This window comes from Mycteria americana, chromosome Z, assembly GCF_035582795.1.
Source record: "Mycteria americana isolate JAX WOST 10 ecotype Jacksonville Zoo and Gardens chromosome Z, USCA_MyAme_1.0, whole genome shotgun sequence".
NCBI classification, from domain to species: Eukaryota; Metazoa; Chordata; class Aves; order Ciconiiformes; family Ciconiidae; genus Mycteria; species Mycteria americana.
Genome location: NC_134396.1, coordinates 41,136,929 through 41,155,301, shown reverse-complemented (window position 1 = coordinate 41,155,301; position 18,373 = coordinate 41,136,929). Strand labels below are relative to the sequence as shown.

The 18,373-nt window shown below is 37.0% G+C and overlaps 1 protein-coding gene across 12 annotated transcripts in view; it reads right to left on the bottom strand.

The window, feature by feature from the left end:
- Window positions 1-245: 245 nt before the first annotated feature.
- The window catches only part of SPIN1 (spindlin 1), a 57,693-nt gene continuing 39,565 nt past the window's right edge, over window positions 246-18,373 (bottom strand). For all 12 annotated transcript variants that reach the window (XM_075488746.1, XM_075488751.1, XM_075488750.1 and 9 more), the window contains 4 exons: window positions 13,591-13,639; window positions 7,997-8,250; window positions 6,747-6,980; window positions 246-3,958 (listed from right to left, as the gene is read on the bottom strand). In XM_075488746.1, the coding sequence (XP_075344861.1) occupies window positions 3,759-3,958; window positions 6,747-6,980; window positions 7,997-8,250; window positions 13,591-13,639 (737 nt within the window). In that variant the 3' untranslated portion in view covers window positions 246-3,758. The remainder of the gene's footprint in view (window positions 3,959-6,746; window positions 6,981-7,996; window positions 8,251-13,590; window positions 13,640-18,373) is intronic.

The window sequence follows — 18,373 nt, the reverse complement described above, 5'->3', positions numbered from 1 at the left end:
AGTCCGCCTTACCTTAGCCAAGTTCCACCTTACCAGCATTTATAGTTACTTGGAAAAGAGAATAAAAGTTTGCTTGCAAAGCCAAATCTATTTCATAGGGCAAGTATTATACCAGCATATATGGCTCAGGATTAAAATAATAAATCCTTTTTAATTAGAAAACTGAATAAACTGCTTCTTCACAATCTGAAATCACATCACTACATTTTTCTCATGAGAACAAAGTTTACAGTCATAAGTTGCACATAAAGGGTTTATTTTAAATGTTTTAAGGATAGAGTTACATCATAATTATAAAAATTACTTACAGAATTAAGTAACAGATTTAAAGTGTTTATACTTCTAAATGCAGAGAACAGGGAACTGTCTACATTGTTCAAAATAAAATAAAAATAATGAAACCAAGCTCTAAAGATGAAGTCATTACCTAATTTTAAAATGTGAACACGAAGACCTTTGAACTATACACATACCAAGAACCATCCAAATTGCACTAATGATGTAAAATACAAAAGCACAGCATTTTCAAGGAACCAGAAACTGTTTTTTACCATAATTCTTTTCCCTGAAGCAACAAGATAAAGCCTCCCTTTTTAAATAACTCACTTAAAGAAGGCTTCTGCCTCTGGCAATAAAAAGGGTTTTCCCCAGTCTACTCCAACATAGTTTAGGGTTTGGCACTCAAAAAGAAAGAAGAAAAATGTAGTGTTTTGCTAATCAACTGTGATTTTATTTTTTCTTTAACAGAATACATGGTCCCTTCAAATGCTGTATGACACATACAACTGGAAAATTACCTTCCGTTGGCACTATGCTCGTCTCACCGGTGCATTTAATCCTACTAACAACCATTAAAACAGCACAATAAGCAAATTCACAAAAAACTGAACACAAAATAAAAACAGAACAAAACAAAAACCTAAACATTTTAACATGCAACTTTAGTTTGTTACATTGAACGTTCTAACCCTCTAAGCATGCAAAAAAGGATGGTCTGCATTTAAATTTTTTTTTTCCTTTTAAAAATTTTTACATGGCAGCCTGACATCACACACACGCACACACACAATATACAACAATACTACAGCAGGTAAATGTGAAAGGCGAATAACTTTTATACAAAGATCCATAGCTTGTGCCATCACAAGCCCTATGTGATTTTGGAAAGTAATGTTGAACCCCTATAACAAGGAACCAACATTTAGTTACCAGGGTAACGCAAGCACTGCATGCAGATCTGAAACATGAGCCTAAAACAAAGCCCAAAGCAGATGGGCAGGGAGTGGAATTAGTCTCAAGCCTCAAAAAGGTGGTTTAAGCTATCAAAAAAAAAAAAAGAAAGAGGAAAAAAAGATGAAAAGAAATATCCACGCAACAGACAACGGGGACATCTAAAAACAATCATAAAATTTACAGTTTATAGATTATACTCTAATTGGCAGAATATGTGGTGTATTCAAGGGGCTTGCAGAAAACCCACAAATGCAAGCCTAATGCTAAAAATGTTCCAGTAGACCTAAACCTCAGATATTTCAAAACAAACCTTGTATTCCTCAGATATATAGCCCAAAGTTCAGTATACTAGGTTATTCATGTATCTTGTGTATAATCAATACACTCACTCATTCTTGTGCCACAAATACCAACTTGGGCTCATGGAGCCAGGCTCAGCTTTGAGATTTACATGCAGGACTCTTAAGAGTCAATAGAAAACACATAACAGATCTGCAGGATGAAAACACTGTGTTGCAAATCTGCTCACTTTGTTCAAAACACAAGGAACATTTACGACTCAGGTACTTAGTGCTTAAAGACTGCATTGAGAAACTATTCACTGAAAGACAATAGCCTGCCTTTGGTTGCCCATGATGAAATACTGGACATAATGCAATATAGTAGCAATGGACAAAGAATTAAGGTATCATATTTATATGGAGAGTATTTATTACCATTCAACAGCATAATGAGGCACAAGCCTTAAGGCTAAAATATGAAATCAGGCAAAAAAATGGACAGAAAGGGGCTTAAACCACTGAGTCTTCAATATCAAGAATACCCACAATAGAGGTCATCCGGACCTCTGATCTCTGATTAACAGCACCTCTCCTGCATCCTTCCACTAATGGCATAAGGTTGGATATCAGAGTATTTGTTCCTTCCATCAACAGTGTTGACTGTCTTCACATACTGTATTTCTGTGAAGCAGTTCTTTGAAACTTGCAGAGCTCTGCCTTAATGTAACATGACAATTTTGTTGCTGTGCTGATCGTTGTTGCAATTCTGATACTTTTAAAAGCTGCCACACTTAAAAATCCTAATCTTGATTTACAGCTATCTTGCAAGATTAAAACCGTGAAAGGATTTTGCTGTTGTGGGCTGCTATTTACATCCACAATCTAATGCAGATGACTGAACCACTGAGACTGCCTATAGCTTCCATTAGATAGTACACCACTGGCATGCAGAACTCTAGTGTTCATAGAATGAAATTCACGTTAACAGCATACCTCAAAGCAAGTACAATGTACACCACAAAAGGCAACAACAGGTTTAAGCTGTAGATTTGTCCGGACACTCCTTATGTGGAAAAGCCAGAAAAAGAGTAAGTTGGGAAGATGCCTTCTTGAACCAGAATGGTTAAAAACAAAACAAACATACATACAAAGAAATGCAACAGACTGAGCAGAAGGCAACAAATGCTTCTCCTTCTCTAAAGTAAGTCTTCAATGTAAAAGGACCCCCACCCCCCAGCCCCCTGGCATGAGATTGTATTTACCATGTAAAATATTAACTACTGTTAGGCTTCTAAGTCCACACACAAACATTCAGGTTGCTAGGTTTTGATATTAAATGAGAGACTACCGATTGCCAATGCGTAGTCTAAATTCTTCTGAAGTAGCATATATACTGTTAAAGTTGTGGCACCAAGCACTTGGGTTTTGCTAAGAAGTGTGTATAACAAAACAAAGAAAGAAGTACATTTAGGATTGAAGGCAGCCTTGTTGCATGTATTTTACTGGTTCCTACAACTTGTAAATATGGGCCATTAACCTGTATTTTCTAATTAACTGGTTATACAGATTAGATATATTTTTATAGTTTAAAGCCTTTTCACTGAAAGGTGCATAAGTCAAACACTTGATATCCTACTGCCCTGTGACTACTAAAAATGCACAAGTATTTCCATGTACTGCAAGTTCTTAAAAAGCTAAATTTGAAATAAAGTGTAGAAACACAGCAGATTGATGTTACTTGGGTTAGGCACTCCTCAATGCTGCACAAACTGTTTAAAACTTTCAGAAAAGTCACCTCTGTCCCAACCCTGAAAACAAGGACTGCCAGTAGCCAAGAAATTAAATTTAATGTTACAAAAGAAGGCATATCAAAATATCAAACTACACTTGCATGTGGCAGTTGAACAGGTGAGTGCAGGTTGAAGAAAAAGTTAAAATCTATGAAAAAATTTAGATTAATGATTACAATACTAGATCAACTTTACACAGCTTGAATTGCAGCTGTTCTTTGCTTTTAACTCCCTCCTGCCCAAATATATTGACTTCCTTCAAGAAAAGGAGTTCTCTTACACAAAATGTGTCATGTTTGTTTATATTATTCAGAACAAAACAGTTTTGCTGGCAGAGATTGTGGGTTCGCAGGGACATTTAAGCTTTCATTAAACTGGAAAGCAGTCAAGTCTTTGTGTCTACAAATTTTACATTTAATAGTTCCACAAATTTGGCAAAAGTTCATTATGACGTCTAGGATGTCTTCACCAAATCGTAGACATAAATATGGAAATCATCATCAAACTTGATGAAATAGACAGATGGTTTGGCTTCAACTTGATGAATGACCATGCCAGTCCTTTTTGAGCCATCTTCTTTGGCATATTCGACTTGTTTGCCTACCAGGCTGTCCACAACTTCACCTGGTTCCCGTTCTGCAGGAGGTGAATCATCTGTAACACAAAACCAGTGTACTTTGGTAGACATTCATGGAATTTTTCAATATGGAAGACAACTGCAGTCGTCTTTAAAACTCCTATGAAACAATAAGAAGTTTTAAATACAGAGTATGTAGAAAATTAGTTTTCTTCAGAAAAGCACCTAATGATTGCCATGCTTCTAGGAAGTAGAGTTGCAGAAAAATTTTCAAGTAATACTGTCTTCAGTTTTATTAAGACAAAAATAGCACTTTGGTAAGAGAAGTAAATCTTTTGACATGAAGGTTTACGCACAAGTTACAGAAAGTGTCTGTGGATAATTGAACTTAAGCCACCAGCAGAAAAAGGCACTGTGTCTCCTTAGCAGAAAGGGAGCCAAACTAACCCTCCCTCTTCCCACACACATTATTCAAACTTTCAGTGCATGCATGTCACTGCAACAAGAACATCTCTTCTAAGATGACAGTACGTGTAAACTCCTTATTAAAAAGGGGTTTTTGAGTCCATATTGGAATAATGCTGTTGGTAAAAGTCTAACCATATTAATTGCTTATCTAGCAAAACCTAGCCAGAAATATCCTTGTATTTTAGATGATACCTATGCTAAATTTGGATACAAAAAAAGGCGTGATTTGTAACATGCCAATTGCCAAGGGGTTGGTTAAAAGCCAATCACAGAACAAATGTGATAAAAGGTATAGCACTGTACTGGAGAACTGGAAGCTAACCACACTTTCTTTCTCAACTTGTCTTTTTTTTGACTAGTTTTGATAAACTTGTGTTTGTATTCCAGTGAGGAATTTTCTTCGTAATGGTCACACCTGATGTGGCTTTTGTTCTGGAAAACCTAAGCCTTTAAATTAATGTCTTTGTTCCAAGTTTGTGTTAAGAATCCCTTACAGATTTCACCCATTTTCTTTTCAGTTCTGTGAGTTGTGAAAGAACTCTCAAAGGAGAAAGAAAACCAACAGGGAATGAATAGATTGGCTTGTACTTACACTTAAGATTCTTCCACAAACTTAAGAAGTTTCTCTTTTCAATTTTTGTTTCAGTTCTTCTACAAATGCACTGTCACACAGTTATTGTTCTGTTAATATCAGTTTTATGTAAGGAGTCTTCCTTGGCAAAGATGCAAGTTAAACTCTTACATTTTTTCATTTAGAAGGAATTATGAAGTGTTGACAAAATTTTAGTATGAGATCCAGCAATACATTTTCCCCTCACCAAAAAAAGCGTAAAAGAAATTAACTCAATTTTGGTCTCCTCACATATGCAAAGCCTGTCTTTGACAAGAGAGAGTTCCCTAGAAATTTTAGTTATAATACTATGGCAAGTTCCACCAAATTCACAGACATACTTCCAGGTATTCTAAAATCTGATTTGAAAAATACTACTCTCAACATCCAATCACTGACACAATTCAAAAGATCTGGAAAGCATTTGGATTCAGGGAAGGTAGTGAATACTTAGAAGTGTTTTGGAAACAGGTAAACAGTAGATAATCTTGTGGTAAGCATGGAGGAAAAAGTGCATTAAACCCAATTAATTCTTAAATGGAAAGCATATAAGCTCTTTCCCTACTCCCACCCCCAAAGGTGGAAGAAAGCAAAGCAGACTTAAAATACATTCCAAGTCCTTTTTAACAGTTAAGACAAAGAACAAATTATTTGAAGATTCAAATCAGAAAGAGCTTGCTTTATTTCTTTAGGAAGAACGTCACTTTTTTCCATTAACATATGTGGCTCACTCTTTACAAGCAGCAGATACATTGCTTTTTTTGGGTGGGTGGGTGGGTGGGTGGGTGTGTGTGTGTGTGTGTGTGTGTGTGTGTGTAATCTGAACAGATGATTACTACAGATGTTATGCAAATAAGTGCCACTTGTTTATTCAGCCAGCAGACTGTTATCAGTGCTAGATTTGAGGGAAGACAGTCTCAAACTCAACAAATTAATTGTAACTAATACTTATGTAAAGCACTACATAGCCAACCACTACAGTTACCCAATTATTAAGTTTCTTTAAAGCCCAGACTGCCTTTGTCAGAGTTTTAGATAGATGGGAGAAATAAAAAACAAGTATTCTTTACAAGTTTTTTCCTATGTTTTGTACTAGCTACCCAAATCTCTTGAACAGTATTGATTCTGTGAAAATCCTTCTACAATTAATAGGAAAAGGCCCAATGACTTTCACTTCAAGAAGGGAGGGAAAAAATACGCCTCCTAATCTACTGAAATATTTTTCTTGCTAGTGTTGCACATGTAAGAAGAAACAAATTTTCAAAGATTAGTACTGCTTTCCCCCAAGAAACTACTCAAAAGTTTTTCACACTGAAGACACCTACCCCAGTGAAATTAATCTGACTGTATTAGTAGGACCCAAAATACTATTCCCGCAAGAACTGCTTCAGAAACACAAATCAAGAGCCATCTCAACAAGCTGCGATTACTTCTATAAGAAAAAAAACAGTGGAAAACTTCTGGTTCATCAGTTTTCATTAAAAAAGTCCAAGCATAAACTCTTCCACAGTAGTACGTACAGATTTTCAGCAGAATTAGGAATAAGTATGGAAAATGGTTTTCCTGCATATGTCACTGCTGATAAAAGTAAAAAATTTCAGCAGTTAACACAGATGTTTTGTTGTGCTATAACCTTTGTTAGTTGTGATACTTCAAAAAAAAAAATTAAAGGGAGTAACAAACAATATCTTTGTTTGTCAACTCTCCTGTCCATAAATAAACCACAGCCAAACATTAATATAAAAGGCTGCCACTTTCTAGAAGAAAACAGTAACTGGCCTACTCACTCGAATCAGGCATAATGCGAAGGTCACCTTCTTTATAATCATCTAAGAGTTGGTACATGTACAAGACGGGATCTTTCTCGTAGGTAATATAAAACCATGTGTTCATAATAGGAGCTCGAGCCAAAACCATCCCCCTCCATTCATCTTTTGAGCCATCTTCTGTCTCAAACATGTGTTCCACAGCTTTACCAATCATTGTGTCTGCCAGGTGGGCATCACTAATTCGAGATGAAGCTGAAATGACAGCATTTCATAAGTTCATTCAAAAGCATAGATATATGTCTTTGTGAAAAATAATCTTTACCCTGATTCATAAACAAATTTGACTGGAAGTTAGTCAATTCATATACAAAACAAATGCTTCCATTCCAGAGAGTTTACTACTGATGAGCTGCAGAACTTTAGAAATGTTGTTAAAATAACAATGTATCATCATACTCCCTATGATTAAACAATCATAATGCAAGGTAAAGGGAGATCAATCAAGGCCACAGCAGTGAATACTCTGTATTTTAACTAGACACTGGAGGGAGCAAGGCAGGCAGGGGAGAAGAGGAAGAGAGGCCAATCACAGAACAGCTCTATGAAGTTATTAATGAAACTCTGGGGTTTGGTTCCCCCTAACGCCACTCCAGAGACTGCTACCAATTGCTTTGCAGTCAGAAGAAGTAACAGCTTATTCTGTTTATAAACTAGTAGTTACTTGGGTAAATATTGAACTTTGCAGTTTGAAATACCGGCAGTTTTCAGAATCCAGTGCTAATTCTGAAAATCAAAAGGCCTTGCTAGTAACCAAGTTATTTCACTTAGAAAATGCCTTTTCACCCCATTATTAAAAGTACTTATGCAAAGTACATGAGGAAAAATGTGACATTATTACCGTCAAACACACCCAACAGACAACACAGCCAAGACAGCTCAGAGTTTAAATTTAAAGAGAAATACCAATGTTAACTTTACATATGGTTCCTAGGGATAAGACTCTAAGCAAAAACTATAGAATGTACTGCATACTACTTGAAGACAGAAGACAGTACTGCACTCACTGGTATCATCAAATCTTTGTGGAGTCAAGAAAATTAAAATAGAGCATTTAGATTACCTGACATGTGGCAAAAATGAATTTGACTAGTAACATTTAAGTGGTCAGATGTTATCTGGGGGAAAGTCTGGAGAGATTAGTGGAGAACATTTAATAGTAAGTCAGCTTATATGTACGTGGATTTAGGAGAAAAACCCCAAACACTTACCAACTCTGTCCGGAAGAACTTCAAGTGCTGAAACTCTTTCATCTTTGTGCAGTTCTAGTCCATACACACAGTCAAATCCATCATACTTTATAAGATAGAGAGAGGGATTTACAGGAACTTGATCAAGAACTGTGCCCTTCCACTGGGTTACAGGTCCACTCCCTTCTTTCCATCCATGCTGTATTCTGCAGCCTACAATATTTCTTCGTGGCTGAGAAACAGGTTTGCTTGGTCCCACATTGTTCCTATGCTTTCTGTACACAGATACAAATGTAACATTAAACAAGTACATACATATTCAAAATTCTACTCCAGAGAAGAGCTGTATGCTTTAAGATGGCAATATATTTTATAGCTTAGTGCACATTACTCAAATTAGGGTATAAAGCACATTACACTACATTGGAAACACTCTGAAAAGTAGTGAAACATTTTTGATGTGCTTTATAAGGTCAGTTACCTATCAGTCATTTCTAAAACTAGTTTGCTTAAGCCAAAAGAACTATTTTAGCCCTTGCTACACTGAATGTCAAAAGTAAAACTCACCTGATCAGGCCTCAAAGCACAAGGTTACCTGGCAGTATTATAACTTTACTACCTTGTTGCTCTCTGAAGAATAGTAAACACAATTCCTGCTCCAGGAGGAAGAAGTCAGTGGAAACATTACTGGTGGCTGACTAAAATTCTTCCAAGGGATTTGTTGTGTTTTCACCTGAAGGAAATTTAGCTTCCTTCTGCATTTACAGATATTTTTGACTCCAAGTATTTTTTAAGACACATGGTAGCAACAACACTTTTCTACCATTCCTTTTTAGTATAGCAAAAGAAGAATGATATGTAATGGTAATGGCAATAGACGTGATATTCCTTAATGTGGAAAATAGATTACATATACTTTTTTGTCCTTCCTCTATTTTCATGGAAGTCACATGGAAATTCCCTCTGGTGAATAACAGTATTTGTTGTGATCAACAGTCATGTAAGCTATTTCACAGTTTCAAGTAACTGAAAGTGTTATACAAGTTTTATTCTACCCAGTTATTAAAAACACTAGTTGACAATTTTGAATACAAATGGAAGAAACTAAGGAACATTATGGCAGTATATTGGTGATAAGAAATGAATATTGTATCTATTCTAGCATGTTACAATGTACTTATTCCTAAAAAGATTATTTAGAGGGTTGACTGATCAAAATTCTCATGAATGTCAACTAGTTGTAAAATTTTTGGGTTACTGCTTGTAGCACACTTCATTTAAAAGGCAATAAAATATGCACACCATTAGCATGCTTAAAAGCAACATCTAAAAGAGAAAATCAGTTGCAGAAAACAATATTCTTCCTTAGATTAGAGACAGTGACCAAAGAGAAACGTCTCCAGGAACGATGAATGCTCTCAGAGAAGTTCCTATATAATCCAAGAGACAAACAACAATCATACCACTGAAATGCTGGAAGCAGTCTTGCAGAATAGTGGACTCACTACATGACATTGGAATGCACAATGCTGAAGATGTAATCATAACTATTAAAAACAAGATGTATGATTCCTTCAGCAGCTTTTCCCACCTCCAGACTTTCATTCACCATGAAAATCTTAGCAGGGGGGTTGTCAAATTTCACTTTTGTTATCAAATGATCTTTTCAGCAAGATCAAACAAGTTTTTGTATTCCTAACTTGGATAGCACAGATTATTATAGGAACTCCAACCTCTTCCAGTTAAGAAGCACTCTCCCACAAAGTTGGTTCTAATTTTATGCAGAAACTAGAATGCATTTTCAAATTCTAGTTTTTACTCAATTATATTTTATTTCTTTTTTAAATTGCAATCGTCTCAGTAATAGTTTACTATTACAAAATGAGATCAGAGATCTGGTTCTCAGCACAATAAAAATGAGTTTGTTTTGCATGCAATTAATTTATTTAGTTCTAATAAATCATAGTTCCATTCTAAAGCAGAATAAAACCAACTGAAGATAAAAAAGTAAAAATAGACAAAACAATGTCAGTTTTAAACAGTTTGTTTATGCTGCTAATCATCTCATCGTTGAAAAAGGTAAAAATAACACTGTTCATCTTCAACCTCACAGTCAATTTTACTTTCTGCCTATAAAGCATAATCCACTGTAATGTTTAAATTGTAACAATTAAGCAAAAAGCTTCACACTCATTTTAAAAAACACAATGGAAAAAGATGACATAACTGAGTTCAAACTGGTAACTACCTTTAAAATGCCTCAGAGAGCAAAAAGCATTACAAATTTAATTACAAGTCAAGTACCCGCCAGGTGTACTTGCAGTTCAAATTTTTGTTTGAAGGTTCTACTACTGAACAGCCATTCACTGTCATTTGCAGTGGTTCATACTGTAAGAAATGAGATTTTTCAAACTAGTAAATTACCACAGAAAACCTGCTTCTTGCATCTGAACATGTGGTAAGAAAGCAAGCATAGGTTTCTAACTATCAATAAATAATAGCTATGAATATACTTCCATGTAAGACAACCAAGTAACCAACGCAAACCTGTTGTCTCCTCAACATGTGTTATTTCTGTGATACACCAAGTAACATAAATGTACATAAGCTTCTATGATGCTATATTCAGAAGGCCCAACACAATTTTTTCCTTCTGTTTCATTAGAATTATCTTCAAAATTCTATAAAGATTTGCCTTCGAAGATTGGATAACAATTTTCCTGGACATGTAAAACACGCAGCCAGGAAAACCAGAAAATAGCAAGTCCTGGAAATAGCTCTTGACACAGTCAGACACATCCTCATTGTAAATGGCCCTTCAATCCCCAAAAGTTTCAGATCCTCTTCCTTAACTTGAAGGTGTAAGCTGGTAAGTAAAACCTAGTTATGTGAAAAGGTTTCATTATCAGAACCAAATACTTTATTTAGAAACTTTATAGAGACTACACAGGCAGAAAGAAATCTTCCCCGATTTTAAAGTTGTATTTATATGGTCCTCACACAAACTTTTATTTGGCAGCTGCTACCAGGGAAACCAATATAGTGCAGAACTGCACAGGACTTAACAGAAAAATCAACTGTTACTTCAAGGTTGTGCTTAGAAAATGAACTAGCATTTATAAAAAGGAGAATGGCAATTCCCAATAACCTATCAAGTGAAGTTATCCATTTAGGTTTGGCTGTTGTCTTTTTTTTTTTCCTTTTTCCTGATCATCTCAGAAAAAAACCACAGGGTAGAACTAAGGAAAAGAACAGAAGGGTGAAAGAAAACCATACCCCTCAGACGTGCAAAAAAAGGCACAACTGTGAAAAACAGGAAGGAAAAATATAAAACAGTATAAATGCAGTACAGCAGCAATAGTCAGTACAATTTCAAGTCTTTCATGGTGCCAAGCAGAAAACTTATTATTACAATAGTGATCTTATCAGACTATCATTAATAGCAGAATGGTGAGGAGAGAATTGTTATTATATACTTTTCACAATATTCAGACTATGGGGCACATTAGTTGAGGCAAAAGTTTTGAGGTACTTTCTGCACTCCCTCAAAAGCCATCATACAGTTGTGAATTTCATCTTCAGATGCTGCAGAAACCAAGATTACAAGTTAGCTTAAAGTGGGATCAGAAATTCAAAATGGTTACGTTCACTTGTAGTTAAATTGCAGGTATAACCTGCACCTCTAAGTCCTTGAATTGCCAACTACAAGAAATCTGGAGAGCCTATGGAGAAAGGATTGTTTTATACTCACGCTATTTCTTGTACTCCTTCCTTATGCACACCAAGGGTGGAAAGAATGAGATCTGGGAGATTACTGACTGATCTGATGCCAGTGAGGTCAGCTTCATATTGGCAGAGATCACCGTTATCCACTGACAGAGCACTTGGAAGAACTGCCCTATAACCATGGGAACCCTTTCCAAAAGGCTCAACAGTTAACTACCATTTAGTAAAGAGTTCAGAAGACTCATCCACACTGCTCATTCTATCATGTCCTCAACTACTGAGTCATGCCCTGTTCCATCCTCTTGGCTCCTTCCTCTGCCACAAACCTTCTGAAGCTAGTTTAAAATCTCCTCAATGGTCTTCGAGTGCCAGTAGGCTTGTTCCTCTTTTTCTTTAAATGAGGAGTAACTAAATAACTAAATCAGTGACAAGGTATGCATTACTAACTCAGAGTCTACCATAACAGCTCAGAGTAGTATCAGCATATATTGTTACATGGTCATTCATATCCTACTCGTTTATGGTAAACTACTATGATCTACTACTCTTGCCTCATTCTCAGACAAGTCAGTGAGCAGCACACAAGAAATCATCTTGGTTTGGTACAAAAAACCTTCACTAAATAATTAATAAACGATTGAACTAGGCTAAATTAACATAAAACTAAGCTGGATGCGCAAGTTAAATGCCTCAAAATCACGTCACTTAGGATCAAAACTTCTCATGCCCCATAAAAGCCTTTATGCTAACAAATTTACAGCCTATTTAAGTATTTAAATAACTGTATATCACCACAACAATAAAGACAAATCTAGCCACCCTCAAGTACAAAAGGCAACCCACCTCTGATAGTCTTCCCATCATACACTCCTTTCTCTGAGCGGTTGAAAGAGAACAAGAGAAATTAAGTTTTAACCAACTCTACCTGCCCCTAGACAAATAAATGTTTCTCTTTGCCTTCTATGAAGATAGACAAGAATGGACAATGATGAGCTGGTGGAAGGGATTAGAGTAGTTTTACATCAGGTGTTGTCTCTGGGAAACAGTTAACACTGTTAGCAGTGATTAACTATGTTAATTGTAGAAAACACACCTGCCAAACAAATTGCTTTTGATTGACACACCACTACACAGCTTTACACTTAAAATACAACTAGTAACATTTAGTAAGTTTCACACTTACCCAGCTTAATTTTCTCCCACCAGAGATGCAGCCAGATATGATAGCTCGCTGTTTAACACTAAGACCAATTATGCCCAGAATATTACCTCTATTTTTACATAGCTACTCACCAGCATTCAGCTGCTACTATTTAAAAATGTTGTAGAGGGAAAAATACATGCCATGAATGTGTAGGATAAGCAGATATCCTTGACACACAAACAGCAGCCTCCTTACAGAAGTATTTCAGTATATTGTTTATTTTAGAAAGGTGAAAAATCCTTTTCAAAACTACAGTTGTAGTGAATGCAAGATTAGTTATTTCTAAGATTATTTCCAGACTGAGTTATTAGTAAGCATGCTTTGCAGTTTTTATTGGCCTGGCGACAACACACGAACTCTGTGCCAGAGACCAGAGATCCTACAGTACACGTGGCTGATTTCTGGCTCGCAACTCCTTCTCTCTGAATTCAAGAAAGAATTCCAAAATTGTATTCAAGGATAATTTCATATTAACAGTCAATACGATGTTTAAAACTATGTGTGGGCATTCTTTCCTACCACCCTCCTGAAAGAATTAAACGTCTGACTCTACACACATATACAGACTGAATATTATTTCACATGATTTTCAAAAGCAAAGCGAGTGCAACAACACAGATATATTTCTAGAACAGTACTTCCAGTTACTGAGAGCTGTAGTTCAGTAAAAATATAAACAACTTACTTGTGGGAAGTTCTTTTCTTCATCATGCTGGCAGACACTCCTGCATGACCTACAATATAAATGATGATGGAATTATTGAAAAATAAAGTGTGTGTACAATGCCAAAAAAGCCTTCTTCTACAAGTCTTCCTTTTGAATGTTAAAACATAAAGAATCCAAACACTTCATTTTATGACTGATCAATGAACTACTACAATGGGACAAGGCTCTGCAGAGATAGACACAGGCTACATGCTCATGAAGCTCAGAGGTGAACAGAAGGGGTGACTGACCACAACTATTAAAAAGAAAGCTGAACTTAACACAACAGGGTCATGTGTGGTCTTTGTTCTAGGAAAATGGCTATAACTGAGATGATCAATCAGCTACAACAGTTAGGCAGATCAACTGGCTGTGTAACTTTTCATCCTTGAATTAAACAAAAGGGTGCAAATACATGTCTTCCTGAGTTAGCCAGACCAGCACTGGGAAGTACATGCACATCTCAGGCTAATAGAGCACACAGAAACCAAACAATGAACAAAGAAAGCTTTGAGAAGAGCAACAGGGTGAGCTGGCTTCAATCCATGTACTCCTTCCTAGCAACTGGATACACCCTGTGCTGTGACGGTGAGCATGTGATGGAGACCAGTAAATAGAATCACATTTGTATTGAGATGCAATTGTATATTGCAATTATTACATTCTGCTAAGTACTGGTGATTTTATGGTTGTAATATTCTGCTAAATCAAGAACTAGTGCAATATAAAAAAAACTTAAAAAAAAAGAGGTATTGAAACATTAAACCCTCCTTGTTTGCAATATGCAAGAGAACCTGGTCAGGAGAGCGGTGAACTCTTGACACTAACTGGCATCATGGCCATGATAGTCTGTGACATGATAGGCTGAATACTATTTACTAGCAGTTCAATAATACTGGGAATTCTGATTTAGCACTTTAGTCATGAATAAGAGCCTAAGAGCAGTGACTTGCACTGTGAGTAAGGACAGGTAGTGCAAAGACTGTCTGCAGACAGGCCCTTTACTATTTAGAGGGTGTAAAACATTGTGAGTGGTAAAAAAAGCTGGAAAAAGCTAGCTGATAAATTTGAAAAAGAGGAATGGAGAAATCCTAAGTGGGATTTTTCATGCATAGAAGAACATTGCACTGATCCCAGTGATATTTTGGGATGAATATGAAAAATGGAAAGCTTCTTATAAGTTGGAGAGAGGAAAGGGGAAAACAGGCTTGTGCTGCTTGTTAGAAAGCTACTTGTGAGCAGTAGTGAAGAATTCAGCAGAGGAGATATGCAAGAAACAAGACGATAGAAAAAACAGTTACAAAAGATAACATGATGTACAAAAAGTGATGTGCACAGCTAGAAAAATCAAAGTAAGTTCTTAGAATGAAAACAGCAGCCTCAGATCATATCCAATGCCCACATGCGCAGGGATCATTTACTAAGGTCAACTCCAATAGACCCTGTTAAAGTGATGGCTGCCGTGTATGCTGAAGATGATAAATGGCCAGGAGATGTCTGGCTTGATCTCAGTTCTCCCAGTCTTCTCATTGTACTGGTTTTGGCTGGGATAAAGTTAAATTTCCTCACAGTAGCTAGTATGGGGTTATATTTTGGATTTGTGCTGAAAACATTGTTGATAACACAGGTAACAGTTTTACTTACAGCTGGGCAGTGCTTACAGGCCCCTTCTGCTCCTCAGACTGCCCCACCAGCAAGTAGGTTGGAGGTGCACAAGAAGTTGGGAAGGGACACAGCTGGGACAGTTGACCCCAACTGACCAAAGGGCTATTCCATACCATATAACGTCATGCTCAGCAATGGCATGGGGGGCCGCTGCTCATGGACTGGCTGGGCATTGGTCTGTTGGTGGTGAGCAACTGCTTTCACTTGCATCACTTGTCTATCTTGGGTTTTATCTTCCTGTTATTTTTTTCTCTTGTCCTTACAATTTTTAAAAATTATTATCTCTTTTTAATTATTAAACTGTTTTTATCTCAACCCATGAGGTTTTCTCTCACTTTTACCCTTCCAATTCTCCCCCCATCCCACTATGGGGGAGTGAGTGAGCAGCCAGGGTTAAACAACAACACTCATGATGATTATTCACATGATCAGGAAAAAAATGTAACTTTAAAGTGGTTGGTGCAATGATAAAAAAATGAGGTAACACCAGATGCATGCCCTTGTGAGAGGTTTTATCTTCTTAGAGTTAGTTAGTTTATCTCCAAACTAAATTTTCAGCTAAACCAGCATATACACCCCTAGAATGGATGATCTGTTTATAGGGAAAAGGAGCAAATCAGGCTACCCTCACCCTGGAGGAGGCTCAAGGTTTAGTACTAAGGACTGGGGATTCTCCTACAAACCCTGCATTTCAACAGGCAGACTTGCTGTGGAGCTGTGCTGTCTGCTGGGCCAGGCAGCTCCCTGCCAGCCACTGGGGAGGGATGTGGGGGGGGACGGGGGGGGGGGGGGGGGGGGGGGCGGGCAGGCAAGGGAGATGGTGGTGGGAGAATACTCAAGAGCTGCAAATCACCATGCTGAAATCTGCCATCTCAGACATGGTGGACAGATCCGAGCCTATAGGTCAGGACAGGCAGCCACCAAGCCTCCTGGGCCCTACAGCACAGAGAAGCTTGGTCAGTCATGGGCTAGCTGTGTGGGTTTTTACAGGGCTCAGGACAAAAGGTAGTGAGGTAGCTCACACCATCAAGAGGCCACTGTGATAGCCACTGTCACAGTGCAACTGCTATATTACAATTGTGTTGTAATTTCAGTATATTGCTCTGCTAAATCAGAATGCCACATAATGTTTTAATACCAATTGAAGATATTCAACATTAAACCCTCCTTGTCTGCAATATCAAAAGAACCTGGTTAGAGTGCTGAACTGACACCTGTGCAACTCTAACGTCTCATGTGTATGTAGAAACATGCCCAGAATTTCTATTATGGATGCTTAAATTAACACCTATAGAGAAATATTTGAGTTTCTCTATAGGTCTAAACAAACCAATTCTTTTAAATTTAACACTATGTGCATGTTCCAAGCACAGCTTTGGAATATATATGTTGAAAACTTTCGGGACAGTAGTAGCGTCACACAAGAGGCTCAAGCACTGAAAGTTCCATTAACCTTCAAAATCTTCACAAATATTTTCATCTTTGCATTTTCATGTGAAAAATTAAAGAGGACATATACAAAGTTACAGAAATGGCAGAATTAAAATAATACTACATCTTTTATTTGCAGCATAAGCTCACGTCAAATCCTCAGGAACCTGCATTTCCAGCTGTAATGACATCTGAAATGTTTGGGTTTCAAAAATTAAGCCTTACATACCAATTACTACAGTAAAGATCCTATTTGCAATTTTTGACTGTTATAAAGACCAAATAATTAAACTGCATGTCTATAAGAACTGTTAGCTGGAAATTAAAAAACAGTATCACAAAAAGCCTGATTAGAAACCCAAAGACTCTGGGACTTGACTAGAACCACTAAACATGCTTTCTGATTGCACTCTCAGCTACCTCTTCTGTATATGAGGTGGCTGCGTTTTATTAATACATAATAAAACATGTTTTATTAAAAATATGGTGGTGTTTTATTAAAAACAAAATACTTGGAAAAAGAAATCTATTCTTATAAAGTACAGGAACTGCATCATCAGAACGTGAACACACATGTTTTTATGTTTTACGTTACCGGCTGATGAGAAAGTATATTTTGGCTAAATCAGTTCAAGTAGTTAAGAACACTACAGAAATAACACCCACATATTCTGCAGAATGGTTCAGCACAAAACTTGCTTTCTGTCCTCTGCTCAAGGACTCTGAACCTGTGTGTAAGAAGGGAAGTCCACGGCATTTAATCTTCTGAAGTGAAGAATAGGAACTCTAGATGTACACAGAAAGAAGGTTTACTATAGAAGCTGCAATACACATAAAGGAGAAGCTACGCAGACCTCTGGAAATGGGTGTTTGCCCTGTTCACTAACTTCTCACCTTTGGAACCTTGTATTTTTGATAGGATTCAACTTGTTCATTTCTGTAGTGAGCTCTAAACCAAAGCCAGCTAAGACAACTAAGCACTGCTCAGCTGCTTCTGTCAGTCAGTACCTTAAGATAGCTCCCAGTTTAATACACAAAGTTATGGCATTTGCATGTTTAATATGAATATAACAAGCTTTCAAGAAGATACGATAGCAAGTATTTGAAGATCCTAGGACAAACCCACTCTCGTTCTGACTACATGCCTGTTTGCCAGAATTCACCTTTGTATCTTGCACTGTCTGAATTCAGTGATGTCTCAAGGAGATGTAAACTCCTCTTAAAGACATCTCAGGTTACACTATCAAATTGCATAGCACTTCACTTGGCTAGACAGCTGCAGAAATTGTAGCAAGAGTTCACTGAATCATGAACATTTCTGTCCCCTACCACAGCAATAAATAGGGGTATGGAAGAGCACAGAATCCTTACATTTAGCATATTAGAGTAACAAGGTCAAAATCAGAATTATCTGATAAATCTGCCTGCCTGAATCCTTCTTTGACCAGGAGAATTCCTTCAGTAATGGTTTTTCTACTGCTACTGGAAAGCTGCAAGAACTCTGAGCTACTCATAGGGCCAAATTTCAGTAACATCCAGAGGTGGAAGTTGTATCTAAACTTTGGGGAAGAGGATGGCACAGAGAGAGGGAAGCGTTCAAGATGTCAATGGTGCCACTTTATTATTTATCACTCGGGACAGCATCTTCCTTAGTGCTAACAAGATA